At 33.6% G+C, this 25507-nt stretch overlaps 4 protein-coding genes across 7 annotated transcripts; all 4 read left to right on the top strand.

Annotated features, from left to right (window-relative positions):
* The first annotated feature begins 998 nt into the window (after positions 1–998).
* On the top strand, positions 999–2971 carry LOC111714902 (coiled-coil-helix-coiled-coil-helix domain-containing protein 7). Of its 4 annotated transcripts, none has more exons than XM_023490118.1 (4): positions 999–1101; positions 1666–1742; positions 2023–2058; positions 2596–2971. In XM_023490118.1, the coding sequence occupies exons 1-4, from the start codon at positions 1032–1034 to the stop codon at positions 2683–2685; spliced, it is 273 nt and encodes a 90-aa protein (XP_023345886.1). In that variant the 5' UTR covers positions 999–1031; the 3' UTR covers positions 2686–2971. The 4 variants fall into 4 exon arrangements, with proteins under 4 accessions (XP_023345886.1, XP_023345885.1, XP_023345888.1 ...); XM_023490117.1 differs by having other exon boundaries at positions 2023–2067; XM_023490120.1 differs by having other exon boundaries at positions 1000–1101; positions 1689–1742.
* Positions 2972–3056: 85 nt separating this feature from the next.
* LOC111714901 (NADH dehydrogenase [ubiquinone] 1 beta subcomplex subunit 7) lies at positions 3057–5553 on the top strand. The gene is made up of 4 exons (XM_023490116.1): positions 3057–3217; positions 3543–3605; positions 4117–4224; positions 5395–5553. Exons 1-4 carry the CDS (start codon positions 3083–3085, stop codon positions 5470–5472), a joined length of 384 nt encoding a protein of 127 aa, XP_023345884.1. The 5' UTR covers positions 3057–3082; the 3' UTR covers positions 5473–5553.
* On the top strand, positions 5548–17071 carry LOC111714898 (alanine--tRNA ligase, mitochondrial). The gene is made up of 15 exons (XM_023490113.1): positions 5548–5708; positions 6224–6328; positions 6862–6949; positions 7674–7788; positions 8291–8363; positions 9221–9334; positions 10562–10659; positions 11290–11439; positions 11994–12074; positions 12132–12189; positions 12383–12448; positions 13206–13785; positions 14360–14582; positions 15169–16056; positions 16773–17071. Exons 1-15 carry the CDS (start codon positions 5559–5561, stop codon positions 16948–16950), a joined length of 2967 nt encoding a protein of 988 aa, XP_023345881.1. The 5' UTR covers positions 5548–5558; the 3' UTR covers positions 16951–17071.
* On the top strand, positions 17071–25498 carry LOC111714899 (uncharacterized aarF domain-containing protein kinase 1). The gene is made up of 11 exons (XM_023490114.1): positions 17071–17208; positions 17779–17963; positions 18281–18410; positions 18995–19107; positions 20242–20454; positions 20608–20693; positions 21584–21781; positions 22198–22320; positions 22971–23054; positions 23289–23451; positions 24840–25498. Exons 1-11 carry the CDS (start codon positions 17103–17105, stop codon positions 24984–24986), a joined length of 1548 nt encoding a protein of 515 aa, XP_023345882.1. The 5' UTR covers positions 17071–17102; the 3' UTR covers positions 24987–25498.
* Positions 25499–25507: the final 9 nt, after the last annotated feature.

The following is a 25507-nucleotide window of genomic DNA, read 5'->3' as shown; positions in this document are numbered from 1 at the left end:
CCATTCTGTCTCCACGCCCCGCATTTTGGTCTCCACTTGTTGTTTTAATTTTTTGTTTAAATTTATTAGTAGTATGGTAAATGGATAGGTTTAGACAAAAATAATTAAACAATTCTGATTTATATTTTTAATTAAAAGCCAATTTATCTATTCTTTTTTTCGTAATTATACATTAACTTTTATGTTTAAGATAAATCTAAAAAACTAAATATATAAGTTTTAATCTCTAGATTAAAACAGAATAACTACTCCCGTATGAACTATATTGCAGGTCATTTGAACTAATTGTTCGTTTGAACTATACTGCAGATCTGCACGTGCATTCACTTGAGTATACTTGAAACAAACAATTGTTCAAACTCGAGTTTATTCTAGCTCATTTTAACTTTTTTTGTTCATTTAAAGTATACATCATAGTTCAAATAACCTTTAAAAATAGTTCAAATGAACGTAAAAATATATAGTTAAAAAAGGTACCAAAAAACAGCTCATATGAACCAAAAAATTTAACTTTTTTAGTTCATTTGCACTATTTTTTTTGTTCATTTGAACTATTTTTGGTTCATTTGAATTATGTTTTGGTTTAAGTTTGAACTTTTTTATTTTCGTGTACGCAACAGCTGCCCCTACTGAACTTCTGACCTACGTAATTTTCCGCCTACTGCAATACGGACCTACACCAGCTGTTTAGTTGTATATTTTCAGGGTTAGGTTGTCAAGTTTCTGGGGCCAAGCGCTGCGGCTAGGACAGGTTAGGGGCCGCCGAGCGCCGCGGCTAGGACAGGCTAGGGGGCCGGGCGCTGCGGCCACAAGTCCATATAGGAGCTGTAAAAGCACGAGCTACTAGGTCGGATGTATATGTATAGGCTAGCGGATTTGGCGTAGGTCAGAAGTGGAGTATAGCGGATTTGCGTTTGTCGAAAAATACACCATCCTTCTAATTATATGATTCTTCTGTTTTCTTTATGAAGACGATCTAAAGGTTTCCATTATTTCCAAACATATTTCCGCGGCACTGCTCAACTTTAAATATGTCTGTGCACTCAGCAACGAAAACAGAAAGACAGAACTATTCTGTCTCTAAACTCAATTATGTGAAAGGAAACCACAGATATTAATGAAATTTATATTATTTAGATCTTGTTCTTTATATTTTTATATTTTAAATATGCTTCACCTTGCAATTTGCCGTGTATTTTTAAGGTGGAAACTGCGGCACTGTGAAAGGTTTCTAAAAACTAAATTATTATTTCATCCAATGATTAAAATCAGTTAAGAAACTGGTATATTCCATTTGATTTTGATTACTTTCAAAATCGGGAGGGAGGGGAGAAGGTGCTGCACAATACCAGTTTTAAAATATTTTACCGTCCAAGCAATATTAAACTAAACTCGGTTGATAGAAGGAGGGGTGGGGTGGGAGGGCCAAATTTACCAGTTTCTTACCTAAGACGGACCCATGAAACTTTCTGCCGAGCGCTGCGGCCACACGTTCAACATTTCAAGTACATTTTTATGGAAAGGAGGGGGTCAAAAAATCCCACTATAGGAAATTACTTGGGGGAATAATTTCCTAGAGAACGATATTTGGACCCAACACCGCCCCCCCCCTTACCAATTTTGTACACACAGCTCATTTTTAAACATTATTGTTGATATCGGTAGATCCCTGTTTTTCTGAAAACCAGATTGCCCTGCAATGTCTTGCAGTACACCACAGAGCCTATTGTTCTGTACATCAGGTACGGTTTCAGCAGTATACGGTCCAGAAATTAACTCAACCCTATAGTAAAAATTAATTTTAATGTTGAAAATTTATGTAATAGAAGTCATTGGCACTATTATTAGAAGGGGGGCTAAAAGCTTAGGCCAGGACAGGGCCTATGCTTTTTTGTGGTTCCTTGACCATTAGTTAAACTTTTTAAATATGATAATTTATAAAGAATTGGTGTATAAGTTCACCATAATGTCGTAAATGTAATTAAAAGGATTTTATGGAACAAATTTAGATTACGTATTCAGGAGAACTACAGAGTATGTCGGGACTTCTGGAAAAAGGAACAAGAGGAAAGTAAAGTGTAGACAAGGAAATAAAAAAGATTGTGAAAGACCGTCAAGTGTCAATGCTAACGTGATTTAAATTAACCTTCCACTGTAAGACTAACAACTGTGCCCTTTACATAAAATTTTCCCTTTTGGTTTATACAACAAAAGCTTGTTTGGAAATGGCTGAAATTGGTCTCATTCCTGACAAAACTTAATTCCTGCCATTGTTAAATAGACTTAGGTCACTGTTTGTGCATATCACATTTTAGTCAAGGTAATTTGATTGATAATCCAATTATGTTTTTATGACATAGGGATATACCAATTGACTATTTCTGGACTCCATAATGGAAATATATACGCGAGAAAAATTTTCTCTTGACGAGTCGAGAAAAATGTTACGATTTTGGGTGATTGATTCGAGTTACGAGAAACTAATTTCCATTTACGATTTACTGTAATAAAGGGTTGCGCCCCCCCCCCCTTATTTAATAAGGGATTGTAAGATTTCTGAAACAATTTGAAATTTCCCATGTTGGTTTGAAATAGAGAAGAAGAAAAAGAGGAGAAACCCCGTATCTTCCACCGCCGGCGGAAAGAGAAGAAATACTCAGAATACATCGACAAAACTCTAAATAGAGTTAAGGAAGGAAACGAAAAGTCCTAATCTTGATTCAAACTGGCAAGATTGAATCTCTATATGCGTAAAAATATAAAAATATGCTTACTTATATTTGAAAATTTTGTTGATTCAGAGCAAAGCAGTAAAAAATGTATTATTACCTATACAATTTTCAATACATTTAAGAAATAAGACTACTGTAAAACGCGATTTTCTCCTCTGAAAAAGACAAAATATTCAGAAAGAAAAAATTGTATTATTTTTCTACTAATTTTTGTGATTTGTTATTTTGATTTTTAAATTTGCAATTACCAATATCACATAAGTAACAAACCTGAACTGTGATCATCGAAATTATTCCAAGATGAAAAAAAACAGATTTATATCTTAAATTTTATTTTTCATTTCAGAAAAATGGGGAACACCTGGGTCCGTGAGTTCCGCGAGGGTCCTGAGATAACTCCTCGGCAGGACTCCGTTCCAACATTTGACCCAATGCTCGGGTTCCCCAATGGTAGAAAACCCAGGGTCATGACCGTCACAGCTGAGGTTAGTACTGTGCACACCGTAAATCTTATACCTTGGATTTTTTTCGCTAGAAATAAAAACCCAGCCCAAAAAAACCCCTAATAAAACCAACTTTAAAAGAACACCACCTTTTATTTTTTGTTTTGTTTATTTAATTATTGCCTTTTCTTCACTCTTAAAGGATACACTCTTAAGATAAGTAAGGACTACTATCATATCTGTATTGATTTTTAGGGAGTTTACAGCACTAAACTTTTCTTAGAAGTTTTCAAAATATGTTACGATAGAACAAGGATAAATGGTTCATTTTCATGTCATTATTTTCTTCATATTGAATAATGTTAAGGAGATGGACGCTGTACAGCTGCAGCCTGGAGAACGAAATTTCTGTGCAGAATATCATATTGCGGTTAGTACATACTGCATAGTTACTAGTTAAAAATACCATCTTGACCAGTGCATAGGATCCATTTCATTTAAATGGGAATCTGTATCCTGGATCCGTAAAAAAATGGTTCCGGATCCAGAAAGGTCTGATTTTTTACAGATTTTTACTTAAGAAGAATTTAAAATTTTTTCCTTCTTTTTTTTAGCTTATTTTTGTGCTAAAACTTGACGAAACGCAATTTTTTATTATTTTTTTTCACTGAATTGGGAATTATAGATGTATTTATACCAAGTATGATAAAGATGAAAAACTTGCCGTTTTTTTATTTTTTCCCCCAGAGGAGCATTAAAAACGGATAAACCCATGTTAAAAATTTCGAGAATTTTCTTTGGTAAGAGATAGTTCCCGAGTCATTTTCCTATGACCAGAAATGCTAAGTGAAACAAAAACAAACAAGATAACTAGATGAAGGCCTTCTTCATTTATGCACCGACTCTTCACTCTGTGTACTTGATAACCTATTATTATCCAGGCAAAGGTTTGTTTCTGGAAGTATCCCTGGTTTATGAATTTTAAATGCTCTCACGAGAAGCACGCCGTGGACGAGTGTCTCAGGGAGGATTACAAGCTTAGAATGATGGTAAGATTATCACAAAAAACCTTATAATGCTACGATATATGTATGTATGTCACACTTTTGGGCGTCTTCCATATGTTTAGAATGATGTGGGCATTCTATATAATTCCTACATATTAAAAAATTATAGTATTACTTTTTGTTTTATTTCCATTTTCTAGAAAAATTTAGAAAATCAATTTGAAGGGACTTTTGAGGTAGTTTTAAGTGACACTTAAGTTGAAGTATCAATACTCCATTGGCGCGGTTTGACTGCTAAAAGATGGTTAGGTTTGACAGGGGCGGATACAGGGCGGGTGGGCGGAGGGACATTCGCCCCCTCTTGAATTTGGAATTTTTTGTTTCTATTTTCAAAATAGCTTCTCAATAGCATGCTCAAGGGAAAGAAACCCTAGTGCAAAACAAGAAAAATATCTGTCTTAAACTATAATGTGTGTAAAGTTAAAAATCTAGAATTTTAGTCTTTAGTCATTAATTTTGACTCTTTTTGAGTCTTTTAAGTCAAAAAAATTTTCCTCTGCGGCGCGATTTTTTGTTCCTAATTATGAATTTCGTTGTTCCTGAAAAATCTACCCCCCCCCCCTCACTTAAATCCTGTATCCGCCGCTGGGTTTGAAGATCTCGTGTAGATTGTACAATGTACACGCCCGGTGGATAACCTTTACTGCTCGCCATTTGCAATGAAATCGTAGTTTTTCTGATGTCCTGAGTCCAAATTTAATTAATTTGAGCCGCGTATCAAATCCACCAAAAATCGGTTTCAATTGAGCGTCGGCTTAAATCTTAAAGCATCGAATACAATTTCAAGTGGAACCAAGCATATTTGAGCCGCGTCTCAAATTTATGCCGCGACTCAAATTCTTTAAATTAGGTCTTTGATAAGATATAAATTCTCTCAATTTCTTTGGTTAAGTTTGCTGCATATTCTGTAAGTCACTTTAATCACAAAAATCAATATAAAGGAATTCATTATTTTGGCTGAGACAGAGGTATTATTGATACACCATTATAAATTGACATCCACAGATCATGAAATAATAAATTATGATGTTATTTTTTGGTGATTGCTTATTTTATTCATTGAAATTAAAGATGTTGTCAGAAAGCATCAAATAAATTTGTTTTCTCTTTAAATTGACGAAATAAATTGTGCAATAACCCCATCTATTGTAGGAATGGGAAAGAGAACGAAGATTGAGAATCCGCCAGAAGAAAATAGACGAACTTGAAGCAGCAGAATCCTTAGATTAAACTTGTAAAAATAAGATGTATATTAATAATTAGTACGAAGAAACTTCAGTACTCATGTAGTCAGGATAGGATCTTTTCAGATTAAGATGTATCGAGGCTTGATCTCTGGTAGGACAGGGTCGTATATCGGATTCGGTTTAGCTCCGGATACCGGAGTTAAGATGAATGGTTTCCGGGTTCGGTTTAATCATTCATCCTCGGCGGATATTCGGAACCAATTTATTCAGTACTTTAAGGGAACAATCAAATTTCACGAGCAAAAAAGCTAAAACAAGAACTGATCAAGAACGCAGTGGAATTTATGTTATATTAAATATGGAGGATTTTTTAAAATGTTTCATGGCAATGACCAGAGCTGAAACTTTTTTGTTGGATACTTAAACCCATGCCCACTGCGGGCACTTAATTTTAGGATCAAATCTCTTCATTTCAGGTATCCTCCCATGATAAAAGCTCCCTTCCACCCCTCGCGTCAGTACGATTGCCTTGCGGGTAAACAATTGAGATCTAGCATTGATCTCGATATCCACACAAGAGTTCCCAGCTTGGAATTTTTGCGCGTTTTAGTTTTAATGTCTTTTAAAGACTTAAAATTAAAATCTTCACTGAAATATTTTATTAAAGGCAAAAAAATACACAACTTGTGGATTAATGAAACTTCGTTCAGCTACCTTGCAATTATTCTTGGAAAAAATTAAGAGACTTTCGAAAGGTTTTGTTTGGGATTTAAGCTAGAAATTGGACTGATTAGGAGAGAGATCACACTTTTATCCGTTCTAGTCCTGTTCTCCCGTACAATGATCCTACTCTTATGTTCGTAAATGCAGGAATGAACCAGTTCAAATCCGTTCTCCAGGTACACCAGGGATAAACATGTTTGTTTAGGGGTTAATTATTTTCAATACAAGGATGTATCTATACATTACAAAATAGTTGTATTATTGAAATAATTGATTAACATTGGAATTAATCGGCAAATGTTTTCGCCGTCATTGTAATTTTAAACTTGATCATTTCTCTTATTCTAATTTTTTTATGTCGAAATTGTAAAAAAAATACAGAATTAATTTTTGAAGTCAATTAGCATTCATGCAACATTTGAATCTAAGACGAATTATTGTCTAAGTCTATCAAAACATTCTGGTTAACGGTCATAATCAGAAAGACAGGGAATTAATTGACAATTAATCAGGCGATTGCAATTTTAAATGCTCAAAAAAGGCAGACCCCACTTTGTAAATGATAGGACTAGGGCTATTTTGTGATAATGGTTTCATCAATAATATTTGTAAAATTATATTGTAAAGTCGTCTGATTAATTTTGATTAATTCCGGGTCTTTCTGATTAGCACTGTAGTAAAGCTTAAGAATTGATAATTCGATTTTTAGAATAAATGCATTCCGCCGGCTGGACGTGCTGTCAACACACAGAAGTGTATTCGAGTGGGAGGAAAACATAACGATCTCTCCGGAGTAGGTAATATACAGGGATCAGAACTAAAGGGAAAATGTTTTATATTCGTTGCCATTGTACGTTAGCATTGCACGTTGCCATTGCTTGTTGGCATATCAGATTATATTTCTAGTCCCGATTATTGACCCATAAACCTGTTTATATACACTGTTTCTGTGGAAAGGTTGGGGAATACCCTTTTTAACGAAAATTTTCTGTTAAACTAGGTTAGTTGTATATATATGAAGTTTAATCAAGCAGTGCACATTAGTAGTCAACGTGGTATAAACCAGATATAAAGTTACAGTGGCCGTATAATCACATTTCTGTATTTGTGAACTTATTTTTAGCGCCTTTTTTAATAATTGGGCTTATATTTTTAATATTTACATCCAGTAATAATTTAAACAATTATGTGGGACTTTGGTGGGTGGGTTTTAAATAAATATTCAATTTTATTAATTTGGGGAGACATTAGGCCTCCTCACCCGGCGGAAGGGGAAGTTAATGGGTTTCATTACAGGGTCCTCTGCAGAATTCATTTCTTATAAGATTTTTCAGGGGTGGATATTTTCTTGACAAATCTTATATTCCACCCTTTAGGAAATTGTATTTTACCCCCCAGATGTAAGGAGTGTGTTTGCGGATCGCAACATTTTCTGAGGGTTTTATTCGCTGAAATGTCCAATTTATCAATTTGTTTTTCTTTAAAATATATATATTCCCCTGAATCATTTTTGTATTTTAGGTAATGATGGATCCCATTTGACTATGTTTGAGATGCTCGGTTCCTGGAGTTTTGGAAACTATTGGAAGCTAGAATCCTGCTCACTAGCCTGGAACCTACTTACTCAACATTACAGGAACATTTCATCTAGATTCTAAACATGTTTTGTTTACAAACGATGAAGCTTCGTTATTTGTTTATATTTTCTTGAAAATAGTTATTTTTCTTCTGATTGATATATCTTTGCGCAACATGTTTTTTGTGCTTTATTTTCTAAATTGGGGCAATTAGATGATTATTTGGGGGTACATACTTTTAGATGAAAAGAATTAAAAAATTTCGTATAAAAATAATTTTGTTCCAGCGGTGGAGGGGGGAGGGGGTGGGATTCTTGACCATATAAATATCCATTGCACTTCGTTACCCTATTTGTAATCTAATCTTTTGAAAACTTTTATTTGATCTTAGCCTGACTAGATCTGAATCATCTTTATTGCATGACAGGTTTGATAAAAACATAAGACTCATTCTATTATGTCTTCAGTCTTCACGTCATTGTAGTTCTTACAACAAATTATAAAGAAAATTAAATCAACTTTTTCTCTGATTATTAAAATTAAGTTTTATTGAAATTAAAGATTAGATCCGCAGCGTCTGTTTGTCACGTACTTTAGTGGATGTGAGAAGTCAGGAGTACCTCCAGATTTAGAGGTAATAGATCGATTAATTGATTCGTTGATTTGATCAGATTTGATATTATTATACCACTTTTCAAATGTTTAAGAGAGGGTAGGGGGATTTTTATACATAAAATCATTCCACTCTTTTTTAAAAATCATTTTTCTCCCTGAAGTTGTATGTTTTGCGGAGCGCAAACAAATTTTTAGGTTTTTAATTCAATTTTGATGGAATTTATCACACCTAATATTTCCCGTTGTAGGGTGATTAAGTGACTTTATCGCCCTATAACAGGGTGAAAAAGTAACTTTTTCACCCTGCTATTAAAATTTCAAATTTCATTCATAACTTGTCTAATTGTAGGGTGATAAAGTTACTTAATCACCCTACAACAGGATGATTAAGTAACTTTATCGACCTGTTTTTTATATAATTTGAGTATAACTAAGAAAAACTATATTTATCATTGAAATGGGTATCATGCGTGCGAAAAAGTTTTTGCTGTGATTTTAAATTTTTCTTGTTAGTTTTCGATCAAAATAAAATCCCAGCAAAAACTTTTTCGCACCTTATAATACCCATTCCAGTGACATAAATAGATATTTTTGGAGGGTAAAAGGTGTCAAGGATGAAAAAACGTGCCTTGCCTTTTGATGTCCCATTTTTCATTTTTTCCTCCTAATCATTATTATTATTTTATTATTATTAAAGGACAACCCATCATTCAATGAAATAGGGGTCGGCGCTCCTAACCGTCGAAACAACGTATCCACGGGGTTTACACCCTAAAATTTAATTCTGAAAATATTCACCCTTGTAACATACACTATTGTAACTTGCATCAATTTAACTGTTTAACGTATGTTTATTCTTACTAACCCCGTGATTAGGTTCGTGAAATATGGCGGAGTCTTGGAGTTCCAGATTCTCATATTCTTCCTTTTGGAATGAAAGAAAACTTTTGGGAGATGGGACTCACAGGGCCTTGTGGACCTTGTACTGAGGTAATAAATGGCTAAGTGGACTTTGTACTTGGTACCTGAGCTGAGTTTAATATTGGTCCTTGTGGACCTTGAACTGAGGTAATTGATGATCCTTGTGGACCTTGTACTTGGGTAATTGATGGTACTTGGGGACCGTGTACTCACATTATTGATGGTCCTTTTGGACCTTGTACTTAGGTAATTGATGGTCCTTGTGGACCTTGTACTGAGGTAAGTGATGGTCCTTGTACTGAGGTAATTATTAGTTCTTGTGGACCTTGTACTTAGGTAATTGATGGTCCTTATGGACCGTGTACTGAGGTAATTGATGGCCCTTGTGGACCTTGTACTTAGGTAATTGATGGTCCTTGCGGACCTTGTACTTAGGTAATTGATGATCCTTGTGGACCTTGTACTTAGGTAATTGATGGTCCTTGTGGACCAAGTACTTAAGTAATTGATGGTCCTTGTGGACCTTGTACTAAGGTAATTGATGGTCCTCGTGGACCTAGTACTTAAGTAATTATGGTCCTTATGGACCTTGTACTCAAGTAATTTATGGTCCTTGTGGACTTTGTACTTAGGTAATTGTTGGTCCTTTTGATATGAGGTCGGGTCTTATTTCTTATGTCTCTTAACTCATGTAATGTATCTTCTGTATATGTTTCAGAGCTGTAAGTTCAAGTTCTAATTGGTTTTCTATGTGGTATTTAAACACTAACCTTTAATCATCAACATATCATGAGATTGCAGAAATGCCAGTCCTTCTAAATCTGAGGTGTAGCGCAGTCAATAAAGAATTGGCTCTGGTTTCTTCAAGGGTTTTACAGTTGGACCCATCAAACTCTAGAATAAGGGGAAGTCATTTAAGCATTATTATGTGCATTTGATGTCGTTTTAAGGCAAAAAGTTTTACCAGTAAATTAAAAATAAATTGATCAAGTTAAAAGGATAAAACTGCATACTTACTGTGTTCCATGCAAATTAGCCTGTTCGAAATTATATTTCAAGTTTTAACAGTCGTTATTCCATGCCATGTTTTATATGAGTCTCATTGTAATTTTTTTTCATATCAGACTACCTTTCTGTAATTATTTTTCGCCAATTCTTGTGTTAAGCCCAATTTTTTTTTCAGGGTATGAAAAATAATTGTAATTATTTACATTAATGTCCATGTCTAATTTTCACTTTTTTTCAAAAAATCCTTTAAAAATATCTCTTTCACTTTTAAAACTTATTTTTTTATAGATTCATTACGATCACGGACTAAAAGGGCCAGATCTTGTGAACCGTGATACTCAAGATAATATTGAAATATGGAACCTAGTATTTATCCAATATGACAGGTAGGAACCGTGATACTCAAGATAATATTGAAATATTGAACCTAGTATTTATCCAATATGACAGGTAGGAACCCTGATACTCAAGATAATATTGAAATATGGAACCTAGTATTTATCCAATATGACGGGTAGGAACCATGATACTCAAGATAATATTGAAATATGGAACCTAGTATTTATCCAATATGACAGGTAGGAACCCTGATACTCAAGATAATATTGAAATATGGAACCTAGTATTTATCCAATATGACGGGTAGGAACCCTGATACTCAAGATAATATTGAAATATGGAACCTAGTATTTATCCAATATGACGGGTAGGAACCATGATACTCAAGATAATATTGAAATATGGAACCATGGAACCTCTTATTTGTTATCCAATATGACAGGTAGGAAACGTAATTATTCAGATAATATTGGAAATATCGTCTCTCCTTCATTGTAACTTTTTTCGGAGAACCACAATTGGAAATATTCAATTTTCAAAGAGATCTCATTAATTCTTGACTAGTAAAAGCTTTTTATTTTACATAAGTGAATTGCCTTGCCATTTAATTAAAATTACTTACACAGTATACAATCTACAGTTACCTGAACCCAGTAGATATAAAATAATACTTGTAGAGGTGTAGACGGGTCCCTCAACCCCCTGGAGATAAAGCATGTGGATACTGGTCTAGGACTAGAAAGACTGGTTGCTCTGCTCAACAATACTACCTCGGCATTCAATACAGATCTTTTCAAACCTATATTTAAATCTATTCAGAGAATCAGGTTATTTTAGTTAATAGTTATCAAGTATTTAATTTTTCAAACTTAATAGTAATATAATTTTATCAGTTTTAATATCCTTAGTGTTGATAAACTGTTCTAATCTCTCTGCTGTCAATTAAGTTAAAGCTTAAAAATGGTAAAAAAAAGGATAAAAAAGAATTTATGAAATGTTTATAGTATAAAATTGAATTAAACGATATTTATTATTCAAGAGCTGAATCCAGATTTATTTTTGGTAAAAAATCGGATCGAGAGGCCGCAAGTTAAAACTTAGTGTCGAGTCTAAATCCGTTTGTCTTCACTCCACTTAGACCGGACTAAGTGAATTTAAACGAAATTTTTCGATTGTTTGTCGCAATTGCAGCTTAGTCTTGAGACTAATATTTTCCGAATATTTAGATACTTAAATTTAATTTGCAATGCTGCATCATGTCTCTTTGATCCGGATCCATTTTTTCTATATCGGATCCAGATAAAAATTAAATGGAACCTATTCTAAATGAAGCACCGCCTATTTTTGAATCATGACCCCTAACAAAAATATATTGTTCTAGTAAATGTCCTGAGTATACTGATAAATATGGACAAGGATCAGAACTTGATACAGGATACAGGATACTTGCTGACCACGCCAGGTACAGGATACAGAATCAACAAGATATTTTTGGATCTTATCAAAAGATTTATTTCAGAATGATAACAGTTTGTTTAGCAGATAAAGTTTTCCCCGACCATAATCATAAACTAAAGGAATTCATATAATTTGGATATTAATTAAAGAAATAAACAGAAAACAACAATTACAAGAAACTTTTTTGGCGACATAAAAAAATCATCAATCAAATGTCAAGTTAAGATTAGTGTTCAATCGAATATTCCAGTTAATAATAGAATTTTTATTCTTTGATATGAGTTTAATATTAAAATGATTTGAATTGTAAAGTTTGTTTTACGACGAGCTTTGAATATCTCCAAGAATACATTTCGAGTGGAAGAAGGAATGCTTCAGGTATCTTAACTTTTAAATTATATTTTTTTTCTTGATCACATCTAATCTGGGATTAATAATTTATTTGATAACACTTTTTGAAGCTTCCTTTGTCTGTAAAAAGAAGACATTTTAATCATGGGTCTAAAGAGCCACATACAGGGTTACCCACTGAGGACTTCAGAGACGACTGTACATAATTTATGCTGACTATTTTCTTATATTCATAATTCCCTGCAACTCTAAATTTCTTTTCTCTTAAAAATTTGAAATACGTAAGATACAAATCACATTCAAGGCAGAGGTGATAGGACTTAATTTAAACTGGGGTTCGTCATATTTACAGATTTTAAGTCGTCGTTAACAGTCTCATTCTTGGTGGGTAGTTTTACAATTGTTTGGGACATGTACTTTTAGGCTGTGGAATGTTAATTCTTTTTAGATAAATAGGCTTTTTCTATTTCAACTTTTAATTGTGGCGTTATCTGTGAGCATCTTCTGTTTGTAATGTATAATACAAAAACAAAAAAAGTTTGCGGATTTCATAATATTTTTTTGCGCATTTTCAAAATTTTACAAAACTAAAAAGATTTTAAATACAAATTTTTAAAAATTAATCATTCATAAACAAGCTTCCCTTGGCCGGGTCACGTGAGGTCCCACACAAAAGTTGGCCCCGATCGGTTCAGCCGTTTTGACGTTTATTGGATACAAACAAACAGACAGACAGATGATGCAAATGAATCCTGACTGTAAACCTTATTTTTAATTCTTTTAGGAACTCTACAATGATGTGGCGGAATCATTAGGAGAAACTTTTCCGGAAATTGTGAAAAATTCGCAAAATATACGGACAGTTTTGGACTTCGAGGAGGAGAGCTTTAAGAAACTTGTGATTAAAAGTGAGAGAAGTTATAAATTGTTACAAAAAGACTATCCCCGTGAATCCGTATTTATCGATCCCACCGAATCCTTGAATTTCTATCAGTGCTTGAACCTGTTGGACAAGTGCGGGATCAAGGAGAAGTTGGAGGCACAGCTCGCCTTCAAGTTCTACGAGCAGCACGGGATGCAGGAGCAGGATATCGTCAAACTGGCCGAGATCAGAAACCTCGAATTCTCTCAGCACGAATTCGATAATTTTTTTGCCAGGACGAAAGAACTTTCGAAAATAAGTTCTTCCCAGGCGGATAATATGAAGATTGTTCATGATCATGGATTGGATAACCGGCTGACGGACGATTCTTTTAAATACGATTATTGTCGCTGTAAGACTGGTGGGTATGAGTTATCTGCTTGTCAAGGACAAGTGTTAAAACTAGTTTCTCAGGGAGTTCAAACCAACATTTTAAATCAAGGTATCAAAGATAGAACTAGACACTGTTTATAAATATATACATTACAAACTTAGAAATTGAATTTTTATTTTGGATTCATGCATTTATAATTATTATCTTTTGAGATGACTGAATGAAAACAATCCTTAAATACTTAATAAAAAAAGCTAAAAAACGTGGACAAATTTTTTTATTCCCCTATTTTTTTGTTTTACAAAAATACTATCCAATGGAGGCCTGTGTGTAAAAGATTTTTTTATCATCGATTAACTTAATTCATGAATCCAGAAAATGTGAAAAATATTAACAAAGTGGAAAAATATGATAAAAGTGATCGAAAACCTTTAACTTCGTTCTGATATTAGAAATGAGATTCTTGTCTTAGGTAGGTGTTTAAAACACCTAGCTGGTATTTGAATCATACTTTTTGGTTAAAACGTAAAAATAAAGCATAGAAAAATGAGGAAAAGTATTTTTTTTTCTACAGTATTATTTTATTTTACTTAAAACCTCCACATGTTAACGAGAACCAGATTTTTGGGAAAATAACAGCCCGTTATATAGTTTAAAGTTTTCATCATATTTGTTTGCATAGGAGCCGAGGGAATCGTATTTCTGGACCGAACTAGTTTCTACGGCGAGGCTGGAGGTCAGGTTGGGGACCGAGGATCCCTGGTAACCGAGGCTGGTGTGTTCGAGGTCACCAATACACAGATGATAAACTCCAACCTCGTGGCTCATATGGGGAGGATGGTTCGAGGCTCTTTAAAAGAAGATGATGTGGCAACATGTGAAGTAGATCAAGATTTTAGATTTAGGTAAATTCCTTTAATAGCAGTGTTACTGTTCGTATAAAAATATTCTTTTCTTACTTATTCAGTCAATGACAAATAAGATGTCAAAAAATAATTTTTTTAAAATGATGAAATTCAATATGTTTATGTTAAGAAAACCTGTAATCCTAATAATATTAAAAAATATATATATTATTATAATTACAATCCTTATTAAGTTTGGTTTTTAATCGAAGTGTGCCATCAGCGATGTACATTGTACAGTGTATTTATATTTTTTGTTTTTATCTATCTGAAATAAAACAAAAATCTCAGCCATGTGCTTGTCTTTGTTGTTAAAAAAAATCTAGACCAGTAAATTTTAAAATAACAATATTTTTATTATAGATACTAGATAAATATTTAGTAGTATTATTGTAAATTTTTAACTGAAATCCCCCTTTAAAGGGACTGAAAACGTTTTATCAAGTGACCCTTTATTGATAGCGTGGCATGTTCGATTCACAACGGTATGAATTATAAATACTTGATATTGATTTTTTAATATTTTCATTTGTTCCCCAGACAGTCCCTTTAAGTTGTTTTTTTTTAAACATTGATATATTTGTAGATGTATGCAGAACCATACTGGTATTCATGTTCTTAACCATGTTCTCCACTCCCTCCTTCCTGTCACCTGTCAGAAATCCAGCCTAGTTACTCCGGGATATTTGAAGTTGGATTTTGCAGTCTTCAATGTAGAAATAGATTCACAGTTTCTCAAGCTCGTTGAGTCCAAGGTGATGAGCATGATCCTTGATAATCTCGAGGTTAGGAGAGAAATCATGGATTCAGAAAGTCTGCTCAAGGTTGAGAATCTAGTTACTCTACCCGGAGAGGTCTATCCTGCCCAAGTGTCTGTGATAAAAGTTCTAGATCAGAGCGAACCTTGCTGTGGAACCCATCTAGCCAATACAGGAGATATTGAGAATTTTGTCATTGTTTCTTGTAAAACCTCAAGCAGCGGCGTTAAGAGTTTACGTGCGCTCACAGGTACAGCGGCAAAGCGTGCTCGTGAGCACGGAGTTAAAGTTTGCGAAGAAATCCTTTCTCTTCAAGAAACCATGGAGCAGAGTTGCGAGGATTTGGTCTTAAACCTCGATCAAATCAAGGCTCAGATTTCAAAATGGAAAACTGAAATTTCTGATTCTCAATTTCCTCTTGTGCTCGCTCAGGAGCTGACTGATATACTAGAAACCTATCAGCAGAGGGTTAAACTCTCGGAGAGATCTTCTTTAAAACAGGAAATATCAGAGCAGATGGAGGTGGCAATCCTGGAGCAGGAATCCAAACCGTTCTTTATCAAGGTGCTGGAGATAACTGGAAAATCTAAATTTTCTCTACAACGTGCCGCGAAGTCGATGAAGAAACCTTGTCTTATCTTCTCATTGGCAGACGGAGAGCTGAAGGGGAAAGCTTTTGTTCCTCAAGATATTGCTTCGGACGATTTTCATGCAAGGTAAGAATATTTAATTTATTTGATAATTTAAACAGTTTTCTAATTGTTTTATTGCTTTGATTCAAAAGTAAAGAAAAAAAGATGCTATGACACTATTTTGTAATATTTGTAAATTCAAGTGTTTTTTTTCTGAATTTCTTTCAAAAATGCATCAATTATCCAATAATTTGTTACCGTCAATCCTATATTTAATGTTTTGCAAGGTAAAATTATTATATCAATGAGTTTAATTAGCCAGTTTACCTTATCTATATAAGACATTCGTAAATAAATATTTTGCCTATAGCCGGCCAAACGGCTGGACCGATTAGGCTATAATATTTTGTGGACACTCATGGGTGGCCCCCTGTGGTAAGGCGAAAAACAATTCGAATTTTTTTTTCAAAATTTAATTATACATTTTTTTTCACCCTTGGTTCTTCAGCTAGTCATACATAAAATTGTAATACTTTCTAATAACAAAACATTCACAGGATACATTCTACTAAAATTCGATAAAAAGGGAAAATATAATATAGAAGATGTCATTTTAATTAGAGAGGGGGATAAGAAAATCACAGGAATAGAAAACGATTTATCAAAAAGGAACCCCTATTGACCTAGATAAAGATGGAGGCTTTTAAAATTTTAATAAATTAAATTAGTTTCTTCTTCTACTTCTTTCTTGGAGAGAGTTTAATAATTTGATACCATGATTCTAATTAAAACCTTTTCAGGGATTGGATGGCGCCTATACTTAAAGAAACAGGTGGAACGGGATCTGCCCCTCGTGGTCAAAATCCGCGATACAATTTCAACATGTCAGCTGTTCAGCTCAAGGATGAACAGGGGTTTCTGTCAGCTTTGAAATCCGCAGAACTTTATGCAGAAGAAAAGTTAGAAAGGGGCCAATAGATTGTTTTTTTTAAAATCAAGTCAGATTTTTTTACAATATGTATAATTAGTATTTCGTTTGTTTTACGTCAGATTCATTCAGATTTCTTGTACTGATCTCGAATATATATTTCAGAAAAAAGTTTGAAGTTTAGATAAGTACACTCTTGAAAATGAGGATTCGGATTGGACGAGCTTTACTCTATGGTTCAGGGTTGGGTTTAGCAGGAGTAGGAGCATACTCTGTGCATAACAGTGGATACGATTCAAACAATTTAGGTAAAAGTATGTTATTTTATGAAATCAACTAGTCCATAAAAATAATCCATCTGAAAGGTGAGTTTGTTGAAGTATGTGCACGTGGGCTTGCGATTTTAAGAACAGTCGAGCTAGGATGCACTCTTGGATTGAAAAAACTTCAATCTTGCCCACCTGCATTTTTCGAAATGTATGATTGTTACTAAACCAAAAAAGTCGTTTAATTTTAGGCTGAGTACCTTGCGTTGCCAATGGGTTATAAAAGAAAATTAAGCTGATTTCACCTCCCCATGGGTTCCTTCTACAATATTCAGCCTATTTGGTCCAGCCGTTTAGCCAGCTTTAACAAAAAATATATATAAATACTTACTTGGGAACCTGATCAAACCTGGAAACTAAACTTTCCATACTAAAGTCTCCTCCTCAACTAACATGTTTAAAATCAATCTAAGAACATTCCCGGGGTGTTACCGAGTTCTCTAATAAAATCTTGAGGCAATTCGGTCAAGGTGTTTTATGAGCGATCATACAAACGGAGATTATAAAAGAAATGAGCGAATATATTTATTTTATAGATTTGAATTTATCTAGGAGTGGTAAGATTTGGACGCGCTGCTGCCTCCGTTGGTAGAATAGGTTGGGACTATCAGAGAACACTTTTCTCTGCAAAATATCCAACTGATGAAGAATATGAAGCTGCAAAGCTGGAGTGCCATCAACGATCTGCAGATAAACTTCTAGATCTATGCTGTGTAAATGGGGGTGTTTTTATAAAGGTAGAAATCATTACAATTTGTATAATCAAGGTTTAAACCATTTTGAATTTATTGCAAGACAGAAATTTTTTTTCATTCATCATTGTTTTTATGATACTTCTTTCTCTGTTATTTTCTTTTTTCTTTTAAAACTGAAACAATCACCGCCCCCCCCCCCAAAAAAAAAAACTGAAAATATTTGTCCCGGATTTGTGGGTTGTTTGAATCAAAGCTGATTCCTGCAAAGTTCAAATCGTTTGATCATTGTTTACGAAATTTATTACTTTTATAAACTTTGTTTACATTAAAACCCAGGATTTGATCTGATCTGTTTCTAGGTTGGTCAACATATAGGAGCCTTAGACTACCTGCTTCCTGATCAGTATGTTCAAACTATGAAAGTATTACACCATGAGGCTCCACAGATGCCTCTAGAGGATATATATCAAGTATTAGAGGCTGAACTCGGTAGGTTAAACCTACATATATACCGGGGTATTCAATTTACTGAAAAATCATTCCAATATAATTAGTCCTCCACAAAATGAAAAAAGTGTTAGAAATTTTAGTACAAGGTAAAAAAAACGGGGTAAAAGTTAAAATTTTCCCCCAACACCTTTGAAAATCGAAACCTCTTTATCCCCATTAGATATTTACCGTATTTGACAAGGAATATCTAGGGTTATATCTAGGAAAGGATCCCCGTAAAATATTTACTATATTTGACAAGGAATATCTAGGTTTATATCGAGGAAAGGATCCCCGTGAGATATTTACTACATTTGACAATGAATATCTAGGTTTATATCTAGAAAAGGATCCCCGTGAGATATTTACTATATTTGACATTGAATATCTAAGTTTATATCTAGGAAAGGATCCCCGTGAGATATTTACCGTATTTGACAAGGAATATCTAGGTTTATATCTATGAAAGGATCCCCGTGAGATATTTACTATATTTGACAAGGAATATCTAGGTTTATATCTAGGAAAGGATCCCCGTGAGATATTCACTATATTTGACAATGAATAGCTAGGTTTATATCTAGGAAAGGATCCCCGTGAGATATTTACTACATTTGACGAGGAACCCCTAGGGTGTGCATCTCTGGCTCAGGTCCACAGAGCAACATTACAAAATGGGAAGGAAGTGGCTGTCAAGGTAATTTTTTATTAAATGGCAGGTTTTAGATACCAATCTTATATTTGTAGGAAGACACAACAAATCCTAGTGCATAGTAGGTGCCACTCACATGAAACCCAATTTAGGGGCCAACGAGGGGAGGAAGGCCAACCACAACAATTTCTCGTCCGAGCCACATTCTCCTCATTTTCTCGTCCGAGCCACCTCGAAATCTCATCCTTTTAAAACTATTTTTTAAGAATCAAGCCACGTTATGGCATAAATGAAATATCAAATTTTTGTAAATCAAAAAAAAAGTTTCAATTGAATTGAAGATTTCAAGTTTAATGTAATTAAAAATGTTCACCTTTTTTCGCGCATTTTCAGATATTCCTGCTGTAAAATGTCGCAAATAATTCGAAGTTTATAGAACTTTAATGATTTTTGTTAACTTAATGAAAACCATAGAATTTTTCCGGGTGGTGCCATGGGGAAAATTATATGCAGAGGTTTGCAGAATATTTTATTTATTTATTTTATATCACGAAGGTTAGCCATTACGGAGGCAGAAGAGATTAAGTTTTACCTAAATAAAGTTTGACATGATTCTCATGGGTTTGAAGATTCCAACATGATATAATCATTGCAATACTTTAGTCCATCCATATTTTATGCCCGAACGCAGCCAGATTAAAAAAAATAGTTTTATCTTCAAGAATTGGAAACTTTTTAACACAAAACAATCGAAGGACGAGGATTCCGAGGTGGCTCGGACGAGAAAATGAGGAGAATGTGGCTCGGACGAGAAATTGTTGTGGGGAGCTTCCTCCCCTCGGCCAACAGAAAAGAAAATAATACAATTGGTTTCGGTCTTCTGTTAGTTCTTCTAGACACTCCCCATCTCTTTCACTAAAAAGTGGACCTTCCTTGGTTGTACGTACGTCATAGGTTAAGAAACATAGTTAGCACGATAGGTTGCCCTTCATCAGAAGGATGGGGGGGTACGGCACGCGTTTAATGCGAAACCATCATGTATTAAATGAGTAATAATAAAATGTATATTGTATAAAGATTTATAGTAATATATATTTATGAAGTTAAAAAAACAATTTTTTTGAATAAAATTTAGATAAGTGTTTATTAATGTTGGTTATTGACTGAATAATGCTGTAGGTTCAGCATAAGTTCGTGAAGAGGCACTCATTTGTCGACATCTACACGATGGAGTTCCTGGTCAAGGCTGTGGAGAAGGTGTTCCCCCAGTTTGAGTTTATGTGGTTGGCGGAGGAGATGAAGAAGAACCTGCCCCTAGAGCTGTCCTTTATACAGGAGGCCAAAAACGCGGAGAAGGTTTCCAGGATGCTCCGAGAGTTCTCTTGGTTGAAGGTTAGTCGGGGTTATTCAAAGAAATATTTTAGGGGTTTAATTTTTTAATATTCTTAACACCCTTACCCTTCCCTCTTCCTTAAAACATAGAAAATTTTCCTTTTTATTACGTTTTAATGCTATGAAAAAAAATATAAGTCCTTTTTGTTTAAGGTTCCTGAGATAGAATGGGATTACACTACTGAGAGAATCCTAGTTATGGAGTACTGTCCGGGCTGCCATGTCAACGATACTAACAAGTAAACAAAATATTTATCCTTAGTCACTGAATTCAGTTAAGCTTGTTAACGATATCTGTCTTGGGTCAGGTCTTTTGGCCTAACATTAAAAAAAAAAAAATTTCGATGCAATTGTTGTGGTTTGGTTACTTGCAGAATCGCCAATCAATTTAATTAATTTAATAATTTTTGGTAACTAATTTGGTTTATTAATAAATTCTTAAGTTGAATGATTGATAGTTTAGTTGGTTGGTTGATTAGTTGTAAATATTTGAATTCTGTTTAGATCATTAGTTGATTATTTGATTTCTTATTAGTTAAATAGTTGATTATTTGATTTCTTATTGGTTTAATAGTTTATTATTTGATTTCTTATTAGTTAAATAGTTGATTATTTGATTTCTTATTAGTTTAATAGTTAATTATTTGATTTCGTATTAGTGTAATAGTTAATTATTTGATTTGTTATTAGTTAAATAGTTGATTATGTGATTTCTTATTAGTTAGTTAGTTGATTATTTGATTTCTTATTAGTTAAATAGTTAATTATGTGATATCTTATTAGTTAAATAGTTGATTATTTGATTTCTTATTAGTTAAATAGTTGATTATTTGATTTCTTATTTGTAAAATAGTTGATTATTTGATATCTTATTAGTTAAATAGTTGATTATTTGATTTCTTATTAGTTAAATAGTTGATTATTTGATTTCTTATTAGTTAAATAGTTGATTATTTTATATCTTATTAGTTGAATAGTTGATTATTTGATTTCTTATTAGTTGAAACGTTCATTTATTAGTTAATTAAACATTTGACTTGATTGATTAATTTATTGATTGATTGATTAATTGATTAATTGATTGATTGGTTGGTTGATTGATTGATTGATTGATTGATTGATTGATCAGACTGAAGGCTGCTGGAATAGATATGCTGGATGTGAGTAAGAAGATTGGAAAGATGTACAGCAAGATGATATTCGAGGAAGGATATGTACACTGTGACCCCCATCCAGGGAATGTGCTTGTACAAAAGAACGAAGCTGGTGTCACTCAGATAGTTCTTCTTGATCATGGTCTATATACTCAACTTACAAGCCAATTCAGGTATATCACTTTTAAAACTTGCCCTATTTCTTTTTCTGCAGAGACAAGAAAACATTCTCTCCCTGAGTTGTTTTTGTAAAGCCAGTACGTTCCGCTAGATGGAAACCGGGGATGTTAAATTTTGAAATTGCAATCAAAGTAAATCCAATCGATCAATGATTTAATTATCCTTCATCATATTCAAAATCGAATTTTGCACGAACATAGAAGAAATAACAATTGTACCACTTAAAGGACATGACCTTTTTTCCTCCCGGGGTGGGTATTTACAGGACATGGCTAAATAAATAAGATTAATCGCCCCCCTCCTCCGAGTATTGTTGATGGAAGAGGAGGGGGGGGGGGGGCATTGTTTGGCACTGACAGTGTACATAGGATTTCATGTTTTCATTAGATTTTAAAAAATTAATGTTTAGATACAACTATGCTGAGTTCTGGCAGGCCATTATTAACCGTGACGTGGAACAGATTAAAACTACTGCTGATACTCTGGGAGTAGGAGAACTCTATGGTCTCTTTGCTTGTATGGTTACTGCTAGGTAAACAAACTCCTTAAGGTGTTATATAATTGAATACAAAAAACATTAAATGAGTTTTCAGCAATTTTTGACACTTCATGCTTTAAAAACTCATTTGGTATGAATTAAGAATTGTTAATTCTTATTTTTTTTTATAATGACAGTGATAGTGTTTTCCCACCTCTTTTCATCTACCTTATATTTTTTGAACCAATTAAGGGAAGAAAAAAATCAAATTTACTAACTGTTATATGCTTTTAGTGTATTTATTTTAGGCTTGTTTTACGTTTAACTTCAAGAAAAGAATCTTATTAAAAAATTATCTTCTCTGTGAGTAACAGAATTCAATGTGAAAAATAAATTATTATTTAATCATTGATTATCTTGTGTTATAGATCCTGGAATACCATTCAGAAAGGATTTGATTATCTTGTATTATAGATCCTGGAATACTATTCAGAAAGGATTTGATTATCCTGTGTTATAGATCCTGGAATACTATTCAGAAAGGATTTGATTATCTTGTGTTATAGATCCTGGAATACTATTCAGAAAGGATTTGATTATCTTGTATTATAGATCCTGGAATACCATTCAGAAAGGATTTGATTATCTTGTGTTAAAGATCCTGGAATACTATTCAGAAAGGATTTGATTATCTTGTGTTATAGATCCTGGAATACTATTCAGAAAGGATTAGAAGTCTCAAAGAAGGACAAATCTGAAACAGACGAAATTAAACAAAACGCTTCAAGGTAAAAAGAACTTTATTCTTAACTAATTTTATTTAAGAAAAACTTGAAAATGTTTGGAAATAATATTACTTATTCTGTGTAAACATTATTGAAAATGATTCAACAATTGAAAGATTTTGAAGAATTCATTTAGTGACTGATTGATTGATTAATGAATTGATTGAATGATTGATTGATTTGACGATTGATTCAACGATTGATTCGACGATTGATTAATTGGTTGAACGTGTTTAGGTACATGCAGGAGATAGCCAACGTTCTTGCGTTCGTGAACCGGCAGATGATCCTGATCTTGAAGACGAATGACCTGCTGAGGAACCTGGAAACCTCCCTGGGGACCAGCAGCAGTATGTCCTCATTCATCCAGATGTCAAGGAGCTGTGTTTCTGTTCTCCAGGTAAGATAAGATAAGAATCCCCCCTCTCAAAGACGACTTTAAGGAATTCATTACTTTCATTTCTGGTTCCTTGAAATAGTAAACTTGGTTTTTCATTTGCCAAATTAATGCGTTTTTATTTTTAAGCTATATTCAAGTCGGAAGAAAAAATTCAACTTTTATTATTATATATATTTTAAGAGTTATGAAAGTCTCATCCTTTGTGAGTAACCAGGGGTCGGAAAACGTCATGTGTGTGTGTCTGTACCAAAAGAGTGTGTGTAAAGTTTACCGAACCCAAGGAGAATTGAATAGAAGGAGGGGCGATTGGGTTTCCGTACACTTTGCTGTGACGTTTTTGGACTGCTGAAGAACTAGTGTTTGCGTAACAACAATAATAAAGATTGTAAACAATAACACAAAAGATAAACAGACATCTGGCGCATCCCCGACGTTAGATGAAGATTCACCGTATACTAACTCATGTATGTTCATTAGATCGGCTGCCTTTGTTATTGTTGTTACGCAAAAACTAGTTCTCCAGCAGTCCAAAAACGTCACAGCAAAGTGTACGGAAACTCAATCGCCCCCTCCTTCTATTCAATTCTCCTTGACCGAACCGAAGGTGTGTACTGTAGGTTTATACAGTACATACGAATCTCGGTATTTGTACAGTCTAGGAAAAGTACATTTGTTTATGTTTAATTGTTTAATATACATTTAGTATATTATTTATATAGTCAACACTATAAGCCAAATTTTCATGCAAAGAATATAATTTGATTAAAGTTCCCAATAAACTAGTCGTTATTCGAGCTTAATTATAATTGACAACATTGTTCTGCAATTTCCTTGACTGTAGTCATGTTGTGTGTCCGTACAAAAAGAGTGTGTATGAAGTTTACCGAACTTGTCTGCAAACCAGTGCGACTGGCTTTCTCATGCCAGACCAGCGCCATTTCCTCTCCCTTTATTTCTATTCCCTGTGAGTAACCCTGTATATTTTACTTAGAAATCATTAAATGAGATTTTCCTGACAAAATTCATAAAACATAAATTTCTTGACCTTTAATTATTTTATTTATTTTGTGCTTCGATATGAGGAGAGAATTAATTCAAAAAGTATGAAAATATCTAGATTCTTACGATTGATATTGACTCGCTTTAAAACCATCAATCATTATAATAAAAAACATTAATTGACTTAAAGGGTAAGAATAAGATTAAGTAGTCTACATTAAAGTTTAAAAATCAGCTAATATTTGTTGTCAGAAATACCTCAAACCCAGGGGTACCCATGACTTTTTTTCAAATATTTCAGCCAATTCGGCCCAGCCGTAGCTAACATATATAATATATATTAGCGAAGAGCTTTATTTTATGGATAATTGTTTATTCTTGTATTCTAGGAGAAGGAGTTGAAGGATGCTAGATCTCGTTACGCCAGGTTCTGCATCCGACTCAGGGCACAGTGGGGGCTCTTTAAGATCTCCTTATACCAGTTCTATTTACAGATATTCTGGTCGAACTTGGGCACTGTTCTTAGGCTCAGATAGTTCAACAAATCAACTTCATCAATTCTCCGTGTGAAAACAATCCTTTCGTTTTCCTCAAACTCTTATTTTAATTCAGTTTCCTCTCCCGATCCATTTAAAGTTGAAACCCTAGAATGATTTCCTTGAACTGCAAAAGACTGATTAATCCATTTCACATTTGATATGCTTTAATGTATCTCAGCCAACTGGGCATCAATGCATGATGGGACTATGATATTTCACGTAGTCGGCCAAATTAGGATTTTTAGCTTTAGAAAAATTTGTATTAATGATAATATTTCTAAATTTTAGTGAATTGTTAGTTTTAAATTCCGTCCTTTTCTCTATATAGTTGTTACAAAGTACGACTCAACTGTATTTTAGCATTTTTAATGTTATTTTTATGTTAATTTAGTTTAAGTGTTGTACACTGTACAGGGTACTATATATAATACCTTAAAATATTTGATGCTCAAAATGTTTAGGTTTAAAAAAATTAACTCAGTGAACTATACCAAGTGATATATTTGCATATATTTAAC

This window comes from Eurytemora carolleeae, unplaced genomic scaffold (genome assembly GCF_000591075.1).
Source record: "Eurytemora carolleeae unplaced genomic scaffold, Eaff_2.0 scaffold1674, whole genome shotgun sequence".
Lineage (NCBI taxonomy): Eukaryota > Metazoa > Arthropoda > Copepoda > Calanoida > Temoridae > Eurytemora > Eurytemora carolleeae.
The sequence above is the reverse complement of the archived record's forward strand: the minus strand, read 5'-3'. Positions and strand labels throughout refer to the sequence as shown.